This window comes from Podarcis erhardii (assembly GCF_964252035.2).
Source record: "Podarcis erhardii genome assembly, chromosome: 10".
In the NCBI taxonomy this organism is placed as follows: domain Eukaryota; kingdom Metazoa; phylum Chordata; class Lepidosauria; order Squamata; family Lacertidae; genus Podarcis; species Podarcis erhardii.
In genome coordinates this window covers 58,095,934-58,109,726 of record NC_138500.1, presented here as the reverse complement: position 1 = coordinate 58,109,726, position 13,793 = coordinate 58,095,934, and the positions used below count along the sequence as shown (strand labels likewise).

At 42.4% G+C, this 13,793-nt stretch overlaps 1 protein-coding gene across 3 annotated transcripts in view; it reads left to right on the top strand.

Annotated features, from left to right (window-relative positions):
* The window catches only part of CADPS2 (calcium dependent secretion activator 2), a 351,450-nt gene that overhangs the window by 232,898 nt on the left and 104,759 nt on the right, over positions 1-13,793 (top strand). For all 3 annotated transcript variants that reach the window (XM_081878161.1, XM_081878160.1, XM_081878159.1), the window contains exons 14-15: positions 11,119-11,220; positions 12,319-12,382. In XM_081878161.1, the coding sequence (XP_081734287.1) occupies positions 11,119-11,220; positions 12,319-12,382 (166 nt within the window). The remainder of the gene's footprint in view (positions 1-11,118; positions 11,221-12,318; positions 12,383-13,793) is intronic.

The window sequence follows — 13,793 nt, the reverse complement described above, 5'->3', positions numbered from 1 at the left end:
GTGCTACCAGAGCTACAAACTTCCACCAGATTTGTTCCAACCCCAACAGACAACAGGCAATTGAGGAAAATGGGATATATCTCTCATATATATACTTGGCAAACTATACACTTGATTCACCCACATTTTCAGCAAGATTATAGTTGCCCTGGTGCTCCCCTTTCTGGGCATTCACACCTATCCTTACCTAGAAAATCTAATCCTTCATCCCCCAACACAAGAAGAAGCACGCCATCATCTAGAAATCACTATGCCATCCTTCAAAGCCCATGCCTTCATCATCAACCAACAGAAAACCCACCTAATAATGGCCTCTCCTTGTCCTCCTACAGTCCCAAAAATTTTTCCCGTAACTTCTGTCATAGAGCTTCAGTATGCTGATGACAACGTAGTCTGTGCACACTCAAAGGATGACCTCCAAACCATCCTAAATATCTTTGCAGAAGCTTATGAAAAGCTTGGCCTATCACTCAACATCCCAAAAACCAGGTTGCTGCACCAACAAGTACAAAATAACCCCTCTGCAGTGCCACAAATCCAACTCAATGGTGTAACATTGGAAAATGTTGATCACTTCTCCTACCTAGGCAGTTATCTTTCTATAAGGGCCAACATTGATGCCAAAATCCAGCATCGCCTGAGCTCTGCGAGTGCGGCTTTCTCCCGACTGAAGTGTAGAAAGTTTGAGGACTGGGACATTCTCAGAGAAACCAAAATGCTTGCTTACAAAGCTATTGTACTACCAGCCTTACTGTATGCTTGTGAAACATGGACCACTTATGAACGCCATCTCTAACTCCTCGAAAGATTCCATCAACAGTGCCTCCGAAAAATTTTACACATCACTTGGGAAGACAGGTGAACTAATAGTGTACTGGAAGAAGCAAAGATCACCAGTGTTGAAGCAATGATTCTTCAACATCAACTTCATTGGACTGGTCATGTTGTGTGGATGCCTCATGATCGTCTTCCAAAGAAACTACTCTATTGCAAACTTAAAAATGGAAAGCGTAATGCTGGTGGTCAACAAAAGAGGTTTAAAGACTCTCTCAAGGCAAATCTTAAAAAATGTACAGTAGCATAAACACTGTCAACTGTGAAACACTGGCCTGCGAGCGCTCCAATTGTAGAACAGTCTTTACCAAAGGTGTCATGGGCTTTGAAGACACTCGAACTCAGGATGCAAGGGAGAAACGAGCTAAGGGGAAGGCACGCTTGGCAAATCCACAACTTGATCAACTCCCGCCCAGAAACCAATGCCCCCACTGTGGAAGGACATGGGGATCCAGAATTGGCCTCCACTGTCACTTACAGACTCATTGTTAAAACCGTGTTTATGAAAGACAGTCTTACTCAGCTACAAGTGATTTTCCACTGAACATATTTCAGGAGAATCCAGCACCCAGTTAGACTGGCTGAGTCAAACCAAACTAGATCTATGGGGAATAGATGCTGCATCATCCGATCTTCTCTCAGCTTCAGAACTGCTACGGGCTCTTCGTGGTGGACCTCTTCATGAACTGGGCCACCCAGCAGCTGCCACCGTTCTTCTCACTTCCAGGATCCTCAAGCAGAGGGCTGTCATGCTCTAACATCCCCATAGATGTGTGTTCCTCAGCAGCTTTCTCCACTAACGCCCCATTGGAGATATTTGTAGGGTTGCCACTGGGATATCCCCTAGCACCTTTACAAGGCACTATATGATTGGTTTGCATTCATCTGCTGAGGCTTCCTTTAGGCGCAAGCCCTGCCACAGTAACCTAGTCTACAGTTGGGGTCCACCCTAACTGGGTAAGCTCTGGTACATCCCAATCCAGTGACCCCATTGTGCCAGTAGGAGATAGTACGGTTGGTACTCACCTGAACTGTAGAACTTTGATGGCATCATGAGGTCACTGGAGCCCACACCCTAACATGGACTACAACATGCCTCATTTATTACTGCATGTTCTCATGCTATTTGGGCAGCTGGTGGCTGTAACTGTATTAGGAGAAAGTGGCCTTTTACCATTTGTGACATCAATGACTGTTGGAGTTTGGCTGCAAAAATGAGGGGGAGCCTCCCATTTTCCCAGTTTTTTCTCCTGCCTTGTGACCAGGGTGGAGCCAGAACCCAATCTAGTGACCTCATGATGCCAATCAGAGATCTACACTTCAGGTGAGTACCAATCATACTTTTCCTAAGTCAGGCTTGATGAGGAGAAAGACATCAACATGGAGACAAAGGCGTCTTAAAGGCCCAATGGTGAAATGGTTTGGCTGTGCTAGATGAGCAGTGTGTTCTGTTCTTAAGAGGGCCATCGCATCCCTATTACCAGCTTGGCGAATACCATATAAGGCATGTTGCCTTTCAGAAGCCGAGTGCATAGGAGTGCCATGTTTCCACTTCATATAGCAGGTAATTAATGTTTGTTTTTAATGCCAGTTTTTCTCCCAGTGTGTGGTGGACAATCTTTTTGCATAAGATGCTATGAAGAAGCTCCCTGTATCTTCTCCCTGCCCTCTGTTTTATTTTTTCTGCTGCATTGTAGTCATACATTAACTCTACAGCCACACTTCAAAAAAGACAAACTAAATTGCTCTTGCTAGCAGTGGCAGATAGCTTTTAAAAATTAAAATGGAGTACCTTGCAATAACGTGAGTGGTGCAAGGAAATGGAGCAATTGTTGTACCGCATTTGTCTGCAGTTGTTTTGAACCACAGCTTCCACATGCATAGGCAGATTGTCATCCTCTTTTATTTTACAAGTGTCTAAAGCTACTAGATGCTATACAGCAGTAATTGGAAAAAATCACATTGCCCTGACCTTAAGGCTTGTAATCGCAGTGTTACAGACAGAGACGAAAATGTGGTGGGAGGGGGTCAAGATGAAAAAATCAGGGAATATTTTAAGTTAAACTAACCAGATGAAAGACCAAGCATATATTATGTATGAAGGGAATTGGGTCAAAAAAATAGACAAGTGGGTATGAGAATTGAATGAGAAAGAGACGACCAGTCTGGTGCCCAAAAGTGTAGAATCAGCCCCCACAAGTTCCAAGTGGAAAACAATATATGCGGTAAAAAACAAGGCAGAGGTTCAAGGCATAAATATCAGAGATAAAGCCTAACTGCTTGAGATGATAAGAGAACAGGCCCAAATTCAGGTAACGGAGTGGATAAATGTGTCATCCCTAGCCTTCAACTAGAATTGTATCTCTGGGACTTCCTTCTGCCTTGTTTCTAATTTGTCTTAAGTGATTACTTTGTCCTGGTAGCCAACCAGTACTTGATCTTTGAGGATCACCTTTTGAGAGTATTTGACTGATTTGATTCCTGTGAGATGGCATTCACCTTTATTATTTTTACTATTCAGTCACTGTAGAATTGTGCCCCCGCAGTCCCATACTATTCAAGCATGTCAGGAAGATACCATGGGTGATAATAGCAAATGTCACAGAGAGATCCACAGAGAGATCCAGCAGAATCAAGAGGAACTGCCCCCGCCACTGCCCCCACCGCCGTGGTCACCATCAAAGACTACCAATTGTGTTTTAGCCACAAAAGCAGGCCTGAAACCAGACTGGAAAGATCCCAGATAACTCTACTTCATCCAAGAAATCCCAGAGTTGAGTTGCCACAATCTGCTGTAGGAGCTTCTTCAAAAAGGAAAAGTTGGAGACTAGCCAATGATTGTCTAGGATAGTGGGATACGAAGATGAGGCCTTTCATAAAGGTCTCACAACCACTTCCTTTGAGGATACAGGGACACAGCCCTCCTGCAAGAAAGCATTTATGATCACCACAGCACATCGGGCCAGCTCTTACCAACCAGGATGGACACAGGTCCGGTCCAGATGGTTGGCATCATCCCTCCAAGCAACTTTTCCACACCATCAAATTGAACAATATGAAACTCATTCATCAAAACTGGAGAAGCATCCCCACAGATCCTGCCCTTAGTGTGGAGACCATGTCAGAATGATTAAAGGTGATTTTGTCAGTGTTCTGCAAAATTGTCACCACAAAATCACCAAGGGTTGATCTATAACTCCTTGCATTCTAGAATCTACCATAAGATAAAGATAAAGGGACCCCTGACAGTTAAATCCAGTCGCGGACGACTCTCTCTTTACAGGCCGAGGGAGCTGGCGTTTGTACGCAGACAGCTTCCAGGTCGTGTGGCCAGCATGACTAAGCTACTTCTGGCAAACAAGAGCAGCGCATGGAAATGCCGTTTACCTTCCCGCCGGAGCGGTACCTATTTATCTACTTGCACTTTGATGTGCTTTTGAACCGCTAGGTTGGCAGGAAGAATCTACCATACCTTCCCCGAAATAACTGTTGAATGGCACTGCTAATGTAGTTGTGGCAGAAAAGCATAATTTTACTGCCATGGCTGCCGTAGACTAGGCCTGAAAATGGGCTCCCCCCTTCTTTTTTCATGATCATTCATTTGCCACTGTTCACAGCTGCTCTTTCACCCTTCTGTTTTCCATTTGATAGCCATTCCCCACCCTGTTCCATTCTTCCTCAGGTGAACTCAGCCAATGAAGGGCTCACATCATAGATGTCGCAATGTTACAGAGGAAACCAGATATGGCTCCTCATTGATATTACTAAGTTGTCCAAATCATGTCCATGTAGGATGAAGACAGCATACAGACCACAAAATAAACTCTTTGCAGCTCTCGTCCATCAGTGACTAAAATCTGCGAAAACAAGGCCTGTGATTTATAATGAGTTCTGGGAAATGTGCCCCTCCCTCTCAGCTCATGCCTTTCCTTGCATAGTGTTCCCAAGACAAAATCACTGTTTAGAGGTGCTAATGTTGCTTGTTGCTGCTGTCCTTAGCCCTAGATTTATATATTTGAAATATGCATGAAGTGGGCTAATTATGTAAATAGACTATAGACGTGGCAATCTAAACAGTAGCAGTGGAGGTTAAGTGAAGGTACAAAATACAGAAAAGGAGCTATTGTTTTCTTCCTCATCATCTCATCTTGTATCTAGTTCTCACGCTGAGACTTCCCATTTTGTCACTCTCTTTCTGAAATGATGTTGGTGGGAAATACATGAAGTGCAAAGTGACTTTTTCTCCCTGCTGAGAACAGGTTGAATTGACAGATGCCCGACCTGCTTCCGAGGTTGGCGTCTCACTCCCTCTCTTTGATGGAAGCTGATGCACTGAACTTTCGTCAAACAGATAATCAAAGCGAATGCCATCTCACGGGAACCAAATCAAGCCTCTTACCACCAACGTTGTAGCTTCGCCCTTTATTGTTCTTAAAGTTTTCCTTTCTTGCAGGGGGCGGAATCCGCAAAAGATGAACTCTGTAAGATATTTCACAGACTTTGGGAACACAAATGTCAGAACATGGAGAATTTCCTTTCCAGAGAAGAAGCTGGGCCTCTTGTGAAGGCACTAAGCCATGGCAGAGCATTGTTGTACTAGTGCCATATCTGCCTTGCTGTTTAATAGGTTTGCAGCTGGAAGTATTTATTTTTACTGTTGCAATGTTTGCCAATGGACGCAGAGTCTTAAAAAAAAAAGTCTCATTTCTCAATAGTTTGTGTCAGTGGCAGTTCTGAAGGAGGGACATTGGTGTATCTTGTTCTCTTCGATGTTTTGCGGTCTCGAGTGTCTTGGAAACTCTAGTCTGCGCTGGTTTTCACTTTGCTTCCCATTGCCCCTTCACTGAATTATTCTCTGTCCTGTGGGTCATTGGAAACTGCAGCAAAAAAAGAAAGGATGTCAGATGAATGTATTTGGGACTGTTTTCTTTTCTATCAGTTGGTGTTTTGTAGCAGGGAAGATTAAGTCACTTAGCAATTTGCATTCACTTTGATTTGTTACCTCTCCTGGTTGCAATGTACTGTTATTTTAAGTGTTGGTGATGATAACACAGGAATGGGGCGAACAACTTTCTTGGCTTAAATACTGTCTATATGCCACCCATACGAAGTTCCTGTGCTTCTCTGGGAACTACATTAGTACTAGGAAGAGGTCTTCCAGAAGGGATGGAAAGGAAACAGTAGAAAAGCTTGGAGATACCCTTTAGATATTTGAAAGTAGGGCAAATCAACACCACTTGTGCTTGAGCTGTGGTAGAAATTTTTTTGCCAGGCCCAGAGATATCTGTATATCTTTGCAGATACAAAATTTGTGTGGTTGGCCCCAGCTGCTATCTCAAGTGCAGACTTTGGAGTCTAAGAAAACATAGCAGCATGTGATCCTCAGTGGCAAAGGAAAAGCTTTCTTCCTGAAAATCTGGAGGCAGAATTCAACCTTACTTTACACCTGACTTTCAGTTCCCGTTTAATCTGCACTTATGCTAAGAAAGCCTGCTGAAAAGCACATTCTGGTGGAAGGAGGAAAAGGGTGAGGTGGAAAATATGAAGGATTTAAGGTTCCTCGGGAAGCTGAATGCTAGTCATGACCTTAGACTCATTTTCATGGCATTTTCTGGTGTAGTAGTATTTGAAAATATCCCCAGTCCATTGCTGGTTCTTAATGCTTCTGGTTATGCCTCATTTTAAAATGTGAGGAGCGGCATTTAAACTCTGCAGTTTACACCTTTATTGTGGACCTAAAAGATGGAAAAAGAATGTAGTGAGAAGCTCTTGTTTTTTCAGCATTTCTCAGCTGGAAGTATCCAGGTCAGACTGTGATCTCACCATGAATCGCTGCTATTCCAGAGAGGTGCACTTCCTTCCTTAGGGACCATACCCTTTAAGAAGCAGAAAAGATATCACAGCAAGGGTCTCAAGACCTGCCTTACTGCCACCTCTCAGTGGAAAAATAATTTTAAATATTTATTGCCTACAAGCTTAGACAAGGGAGGACAAATTGCCTTGTTCCTGATGGAGTTGTCTTTGTTTCAAACCATACACATTTTTTTGGGGGGGGGGTATTGTTCACTTTTACTATTCTGAGGTACAGGTCACTGCATAGTCAGTGAAAATGGATCTAACAAGCTCTTTGAAAATCCTAGGTGTTGTCAGCAGAGTTTTGTACGACAGCAAAGTCAGGTAGAGACATGACGGGCTGTGAGGTCTCCCATGTGCATGTAGCGATTCTCCTTTTACGTCAGGTTAACAGATGGTGACATTATCCTGGCTCACCTTTCTCGCTTGTCACTATCAGGACCCCTGGCGCTCTCCTGTCACACGTGTGACACGCTGCAGCAAAGTTTAACATGACAGAAGTATTTCCTTTCTCGCTGCAGAATGCAATTTCTCCTGACAGTCAAATCAGACAGAGGATTTTACCTGTATCTTAGCACGTTCCATCTGTCAGAACGCCGAGGTAACGGTGTCATGGCATTCACTGCAAGGGAGGAGTGAAGTTCCTTCTTCTTTCACATTGCATTTATGAAAGAAAAGAGTGATGTACACATCTTAGCGGTGTCTGATGAAATTGCTGTCCTTCAAATTTATCTTTAAAGATGAAAAGCACGTTGGGCTTCCTCACCTGACAGGTCACAAGTAGAATTTATTCAAGAGAAGAGAGGAGCCGGTTGTGTGCCTATTGGTGCAGCAAATCGTGTCATGACCAAGCGATCACGTTCAGTTCTTGAGAGCTAAAATGTCCAGCTAATATTTGCTTAAATCTTTCCTGATATTTTTGATAGTTAAGTTATAAAAAACACGGATGATATCAGCTATATGATACTCTTTTTTTCACTGATGTATGCTGCAGGAGAATACCTGGTTGTATCTTAGGTAAGGGTGTGTGCTGGAAAGGACTAACCTTGGCTTAGATCTCACTTTACAGGGACACAGGTGGTGCTGTGGTCTAAACCACTGAGCCTCTTAGGCTTGCCGATTGGAAGGTCGGCGGTTCGAATCTGTGTGATGGGGTGAGCTCCCGTTGCTCTGTCCCAGCTTCTGCCAACCCAGCAGTTCGAAAGCACACCAGTAAGAGTGTGTGCTGGAGAGGACTAACCTTGCTTTAGATCTCACTTTAGCCCCAGCAAGCATGGTGGAAGTTGTCCAGGGATGGTGGAAGTTGTCCAGGGAATGAAGAACAGGATTCAGAGGAAGGACCAAGTGAGTTAACAGAGGAGTTGTGAGGGGTCCAGTCTGGTTCTAAACCACATCAGGGAGCAAAGAGTTAAACCTATCCTTCCATGCTAGAGATCCAACATAGATTAGGGCCCATCTGCTGGCTTCTGTAAATAGATATACAAATATTTAAGGGCAAATCCCTCAATCTATTCCTATCTACGTAACTTTAAACTACATTCATATTAGTGTGAAAATGGGAGGGAAGGTCAGATAGTACCTTTTTCATATATAATATTGCATCCACACATGCAAAGTCCCATGAGGAATGGGGTCAGGGGAAAGAGAGAGAAAGAATTCAGGCAGAGAGAGAACATTGCACACAACTAATCTAATCTTGCTCTCTCCTGGCCATGATTTGTTCCAGGTGCTGATCTCTTCTGCTAGGGCTTTTCCCTGGTAGTAGTGTTTGCATGTAATAATAATAATAATAATAATAATAATAATAATAATAATAATAATAATATATTTATACCCTGTCCATCTGGCTGGGTTTTCCCAGCCATTCTGGGTTACTCACAACAAAATATTAAAAACACGACAAAACATCAAACATTACCTAAACAGGGCTGCCTTCAGATGTCTTCTTAAAGTCAGATAGTTGTTTATTTCCTTGACATCTGATGGGAGGGTGTTCCACAGGGCAGTCACCACTACCCAGAAGGCCCTCTGCCTGGTTCCCTGTAACCTCACTTCTCACATGGAGGGAACCGCCAGAAGGCCCTCAGAGCTGGACCTCCATGTCCGGGCTGAACGATGGGGGTGGAAACACTGTGTCACCCTCAGCAATCAGAGATGGGATTGAGGTACAACAGGAGGTGTGCTTCTAGCTCTCGGAGTTGTACAGCAAAGGTAGGGTGTTTCTACCACTGGCAGAGACTCTTATTAGCCCTGTAGATAATATCTACGCTTATTATGATCTTGCTGCAGTGCAAGAGAAAGAGAGATGCAAATGACCAGAAATTAAGAGAGGATCTCTTGTTCTTGCTTTTTGGCATTTGAACTGACATTTCTAAATAGGCACACGGCATGTTGCCATGTGCTCTGGGCCACTCTAATCCATGAATAAAGGAGACAAAGATTTTGTACTTTACACCATATTCAGTTGTGTATTCTATGTGGTTGAAGGAATGGCTAGATGTTCAGATTTCTGCAAGCCTTTTGCCAACATTCTGTGTACTTCGATGAATCCTGCCAGACCTCATTCTGAGACCCACACACACCCAAACAATAGCCAAGAATAGCATTCCACTACAAAAGGATGAATCCAAAGAACTGCAGATTGTATGTGTTGCTTTTGATGCTTATGTTGCATTCTCCGGTGTGCAACATGGACTTTCCAGGTGGGGTATACTCTGGGGATAAGGCATAAATCTGGCACACATTGCACCAAGCTATTAACTTTGAAAGTTGCCAATTGCAGTTGAGCTCAAGCTGACTGGTTTTATTTGAGTTCTCTGTTTGTAAGACAAAGTAGATCACGTGGACTGGTCTCTTTTTTTAATTCAGTGACCTACCAGTTATTATACACATGTGTACTTATGCTGTCATAGATGAGCAGGCATTAAGGAATGTGGAAAAAGAAAAAAAGGGTACAACCCAAACAAAGAGAAGAGGACATGATGGGGAATCATGAAGGCCATGGTGCTATTCCATCAAATAACTGTAAATTCAGGTTGCTGAATTAAAGTTGATTTGGTGCTGTCACGCAACAGACCCGCTCAAAATAAAATCACTAAACAATTTTGCACTAAGGAAAGCGATGGGGAAAATGCCTAGGAAAGGACGGGATAGCAATTACTTGACATGACATTTTATAACCTCCTTGCAAACAAATGGAAATGGATGCTTGACAATTAGCCGACGTTGCCAAATCTCCCTGCAGACTTTGTGTGGCAAATAAATCAGAATGATTTCATCTGAAAGTCACCTAAAGTTACCTTCTGTTCTGCACATGGACATTGTTAACTGGATTTGAGTCACAGGCCAATAATCCAGAGAAGGAAAAATGCCTTACATATCTACTCTTGTGGACGGAGCCAAACTGAACAGCAAAGTACTGAAAAAATGGGTCCAATATAATAAAGTTCAGGTGGTCAGATTTGATTTCATAGTTGAGTAAAGACATTTAACCACATCTCTAAATGGACAAGGAGGGATTTGGATCTGTACAAAAGAAGGAAGACCTCACTGCCTTCTGCCCTGCTTAAACTTAAAAGGCAGGGATAGGGGACATGCAACTTTCCATATATTGTTGGCCTACAACTCACATCATCTGAAGAATGGCCATGCTGGCTGGAGCTGATGGGAGTTGGAGTCCCAGCAACATCTGGAGGTTCCCCATCTCTAACTTAAAAGAACGAGAGACTGGACTGGGACCAACCGTGAAGCAGTATCCCTAAGGAGAGCATGATAGTTGAACATTGTTTTCTTGGTGGTGTCACCCTTGCTTACCATCACATTAAGGTAATTGTGGAGTTTGGGATCAAAGTCAGTATTGTGATGGAAGGGTGCTCAGAGAAGCCTTCTTTCGTGGCATTTTCATGAACCGATGCGAAATGTATATACATTACAAAGCTGCCTGCATTTGCCAGACATGTGGTCCATTAGGAACTAGGCTTTAAATTGAACAGCAGCTAACCTCATTCCGCTCTACCTGTTTTGTCGTCTCTGTGGGCCACAATATTAGTGGCTCTTAACTGCTCACTGCTCTTTAAGTTCTGAACTGGACTCCTCTTCACACCTTGAAAATGTATTTTAATTATTTTCAATTGTTGCGTCCTCTATTATATGTACGTGACACAGTTAGCAGCTTATTTAATTTCACACTTCTGCTGCACCATTCCTCTCAAAGAGCTGTCTTGGTAGTGTATGACTTCTAAAAGGCTGTGTTATTGCCATCAGGGCTTTGTCCCCTTTACTCCTTTTGATGCTGAAGTGTTATGTGAAATTATAACTGGTAAACTATAAGTGCCTATGTTTTCAAGGTGATGCATTAATGAATTAAGACACGATTACTACTGTTCTGTCCTTAAACTTATGATGCGTTTTTTAAAAACCTGTACATTTCAGACCAGATGGAATTGGAACAGTAACCATTGAAGAGAAAGAAAAGTTTGAAGATATTAAAGAAAGGCTTACTTCTCTTTTGGAAAACCAGATTAGCCACTTCAGGTAAACATTTGCATACTGCAAGTTTGACATGCCTATTGCTATGAGGAAAGAAGGAGATGGTGAATTAGGGTTTAGATCCTGGTGCAATCTTAAATTTGAATGCCGTTCAGTTTTTATAAACCAACTAAGGCCTTTGAAGAGGAATATCACCCTTCCTGTCAGTTGGTTTTTTAAAGCATCAGACATTTACTCTACCTAACGTTGCAAGTCGCATATGAATTTTGCCCATTCTGTACCAATTTATGCCGGTCATGCAAACAGATCAGAGACTTGCAAGCATGGATGGTGCAGACCAAAAATATATAGCACAAATGACCCCTCCTTTAAAAAAATATAACTTAACACTGATTTTGCCTATCAGTCATTGCTATTTGGCCTTGGTGGACAGCGAATTGTTTATACTAGGCATGTCATAGCGATTACATCTTTTATATGGTAACAAGAGAAAGCACAAAGGACAGGGCAAAAATCATGCAGATAATCTAAGAATATTTGGGCAAGAAAATGTAATACCTTTGTTATTAGAAATTGAAGATGTAGAAGTTTATTAATCCTGTACTCATTTATCTGGAAGCAGGTCCCAAACGTAGCCTGCTTATTTCTAAGTAATTCTGTGTGGGATTGCGCTTCTAACCTGTTAATCTTGTTGATTTAAACCCCTATGAAATCTCAAACAATACTAGGAATTGGGGTAGTACACATTTTCTGACCCAGTTCCATCTTGGAGCCATCCAAATAGAAATGAAGAGCCTTAAACTTTGCACACCCACATTAAAAGCATCCATGCATAAAAGTGTTTGGAGATCATGCCTAAATGATTGGCAGGAGAGAGTCAATTATACCACTCAGGACAGGAAATTGTACAACTTAAGGGTTCTGTCCCTCGTGCCCACCCACCTACGCCCCCAAAGGAGCACATACTTTTCTAAATAATTTTAAAAGAAATATATACAAATGTTCTTGTCACACAAAGGTGCAACTTTAGCTGAGATTCCTGCAATTCAGGGGGTTGGACTAGACTACATGATTCTTGGGGTCCCTTCCAACTGTACAGTTCTATGATTCTAATAAAGGGTCTATCTTTTGTCTATATTTAAGGTATTGTTTCCCTTTTGGGCGTCCAGAAGGAGCGTTAAAAGCTACACTTTCATTACTCGAAAGGGTACGTTCTGAGTTTCATTTAAGTTTTTCCAGTACGTGTGTATTTTTTAGAAATTGACCAAAGTGTACACATTACCTATTTTGGTATTATTTCCAAAATGTTAATTTTCCCCGTGTGGGAGGTGGGGCAGACACCTATTTAGTACCGAATCAGTTGAGTAGAACATGACTTTTAATATTTTTAGACTCTTTTAAATCAGTCATGGGATTCATATCTTTAGGATTCTCTCACATAGCAATATATTTTATGGAGGAATTCTCCATGAAAATAAGTAAAGTCTTTCATGCTCATAAAATGTAATCCCTAAAAAAACGTAAGTAAAAATGTGTTGGATCAGTCTACAGGTTGACCTACTTCAGTATAAGGCTACCAGTGGCGACTATCCATGATAACTCGTGTTTAAGGAAATTTGCCTTTACTGCATACTGCTTTAAATACCTTCCATTGCTAGACTCTTCAAGAAATCTGAGGAAGCTCATGAACAATGTCCGGAGAGCTAAATTCAGACCAAGGAGGCATGAGTTCAAACAGAGGTACCACAGGTGGTGCTGTGGTCTAAATTACTGAGCCTCTTGATCTTGCCGATCAGAAGGTTGGCAATTCGAATCCATGCAATGGTGTAAGTTCCCATTGCTCTGTGCCAGCTTCTGCCAACCTAGCAGTTCGAAAGCTTACCAGTGCAAGAAGATAAATAGGTACCACTGTGGCAGGAAGGTAAATGGCATTTCTGTGGGCTCTGGTTTCTGTCATGGTGTTCTGTTGCGCCAGAAGCGGTTTTGTCATGCTGGCTACATGACCTGGAGAGTTGCCTGTGGATGAACGCCAGCTCCCTTGGCCTGAAAGTGAGACGAGTGCCACACCCCATAGTCGCCTTTGACTGGACTTAACCATCCAGGAGTCCTTTACTTTTACCTTTTTAGCAACTTGAATAAAATATTGGCCGATCGTCTTGCCTTAGCTGCACCTACTCTTTTGTGGCTTGTTTCAACCCAATACCAGTCTCCAGCGTCATTCTTGTGGCTTTCCCTTCACCTGCCACTGCTATTATTTTCCTGTGCCAGTAATGGGGCATTTTTCTTACTGGATTTTGTGTGGTAGGGCAAATCCAGATTTAAGTAAAGGAAAAGTATGGACTGGCATTTTGATGATGACATCATGCAGATGCCATGAAAAGCTTCTGTGTAGGAGCAGCGCCCTATTCTACAAGAAAACTTCCATGTGAAAGCTCCCTACAAGTGCTGTAAATGAACTCAAGCCAACTGATGTTTTTTCATCCTTTCCCCTACCCCCAATCTTTAATGTAAAGATAGTTTGACCTTATGAACGGCTGTAAATATTACAAGATAACATGTATGTTAAGTACTGTGTAGACACTTGTTTTAGCCTTGTGTTTCATTTAGAAATGGTGTCT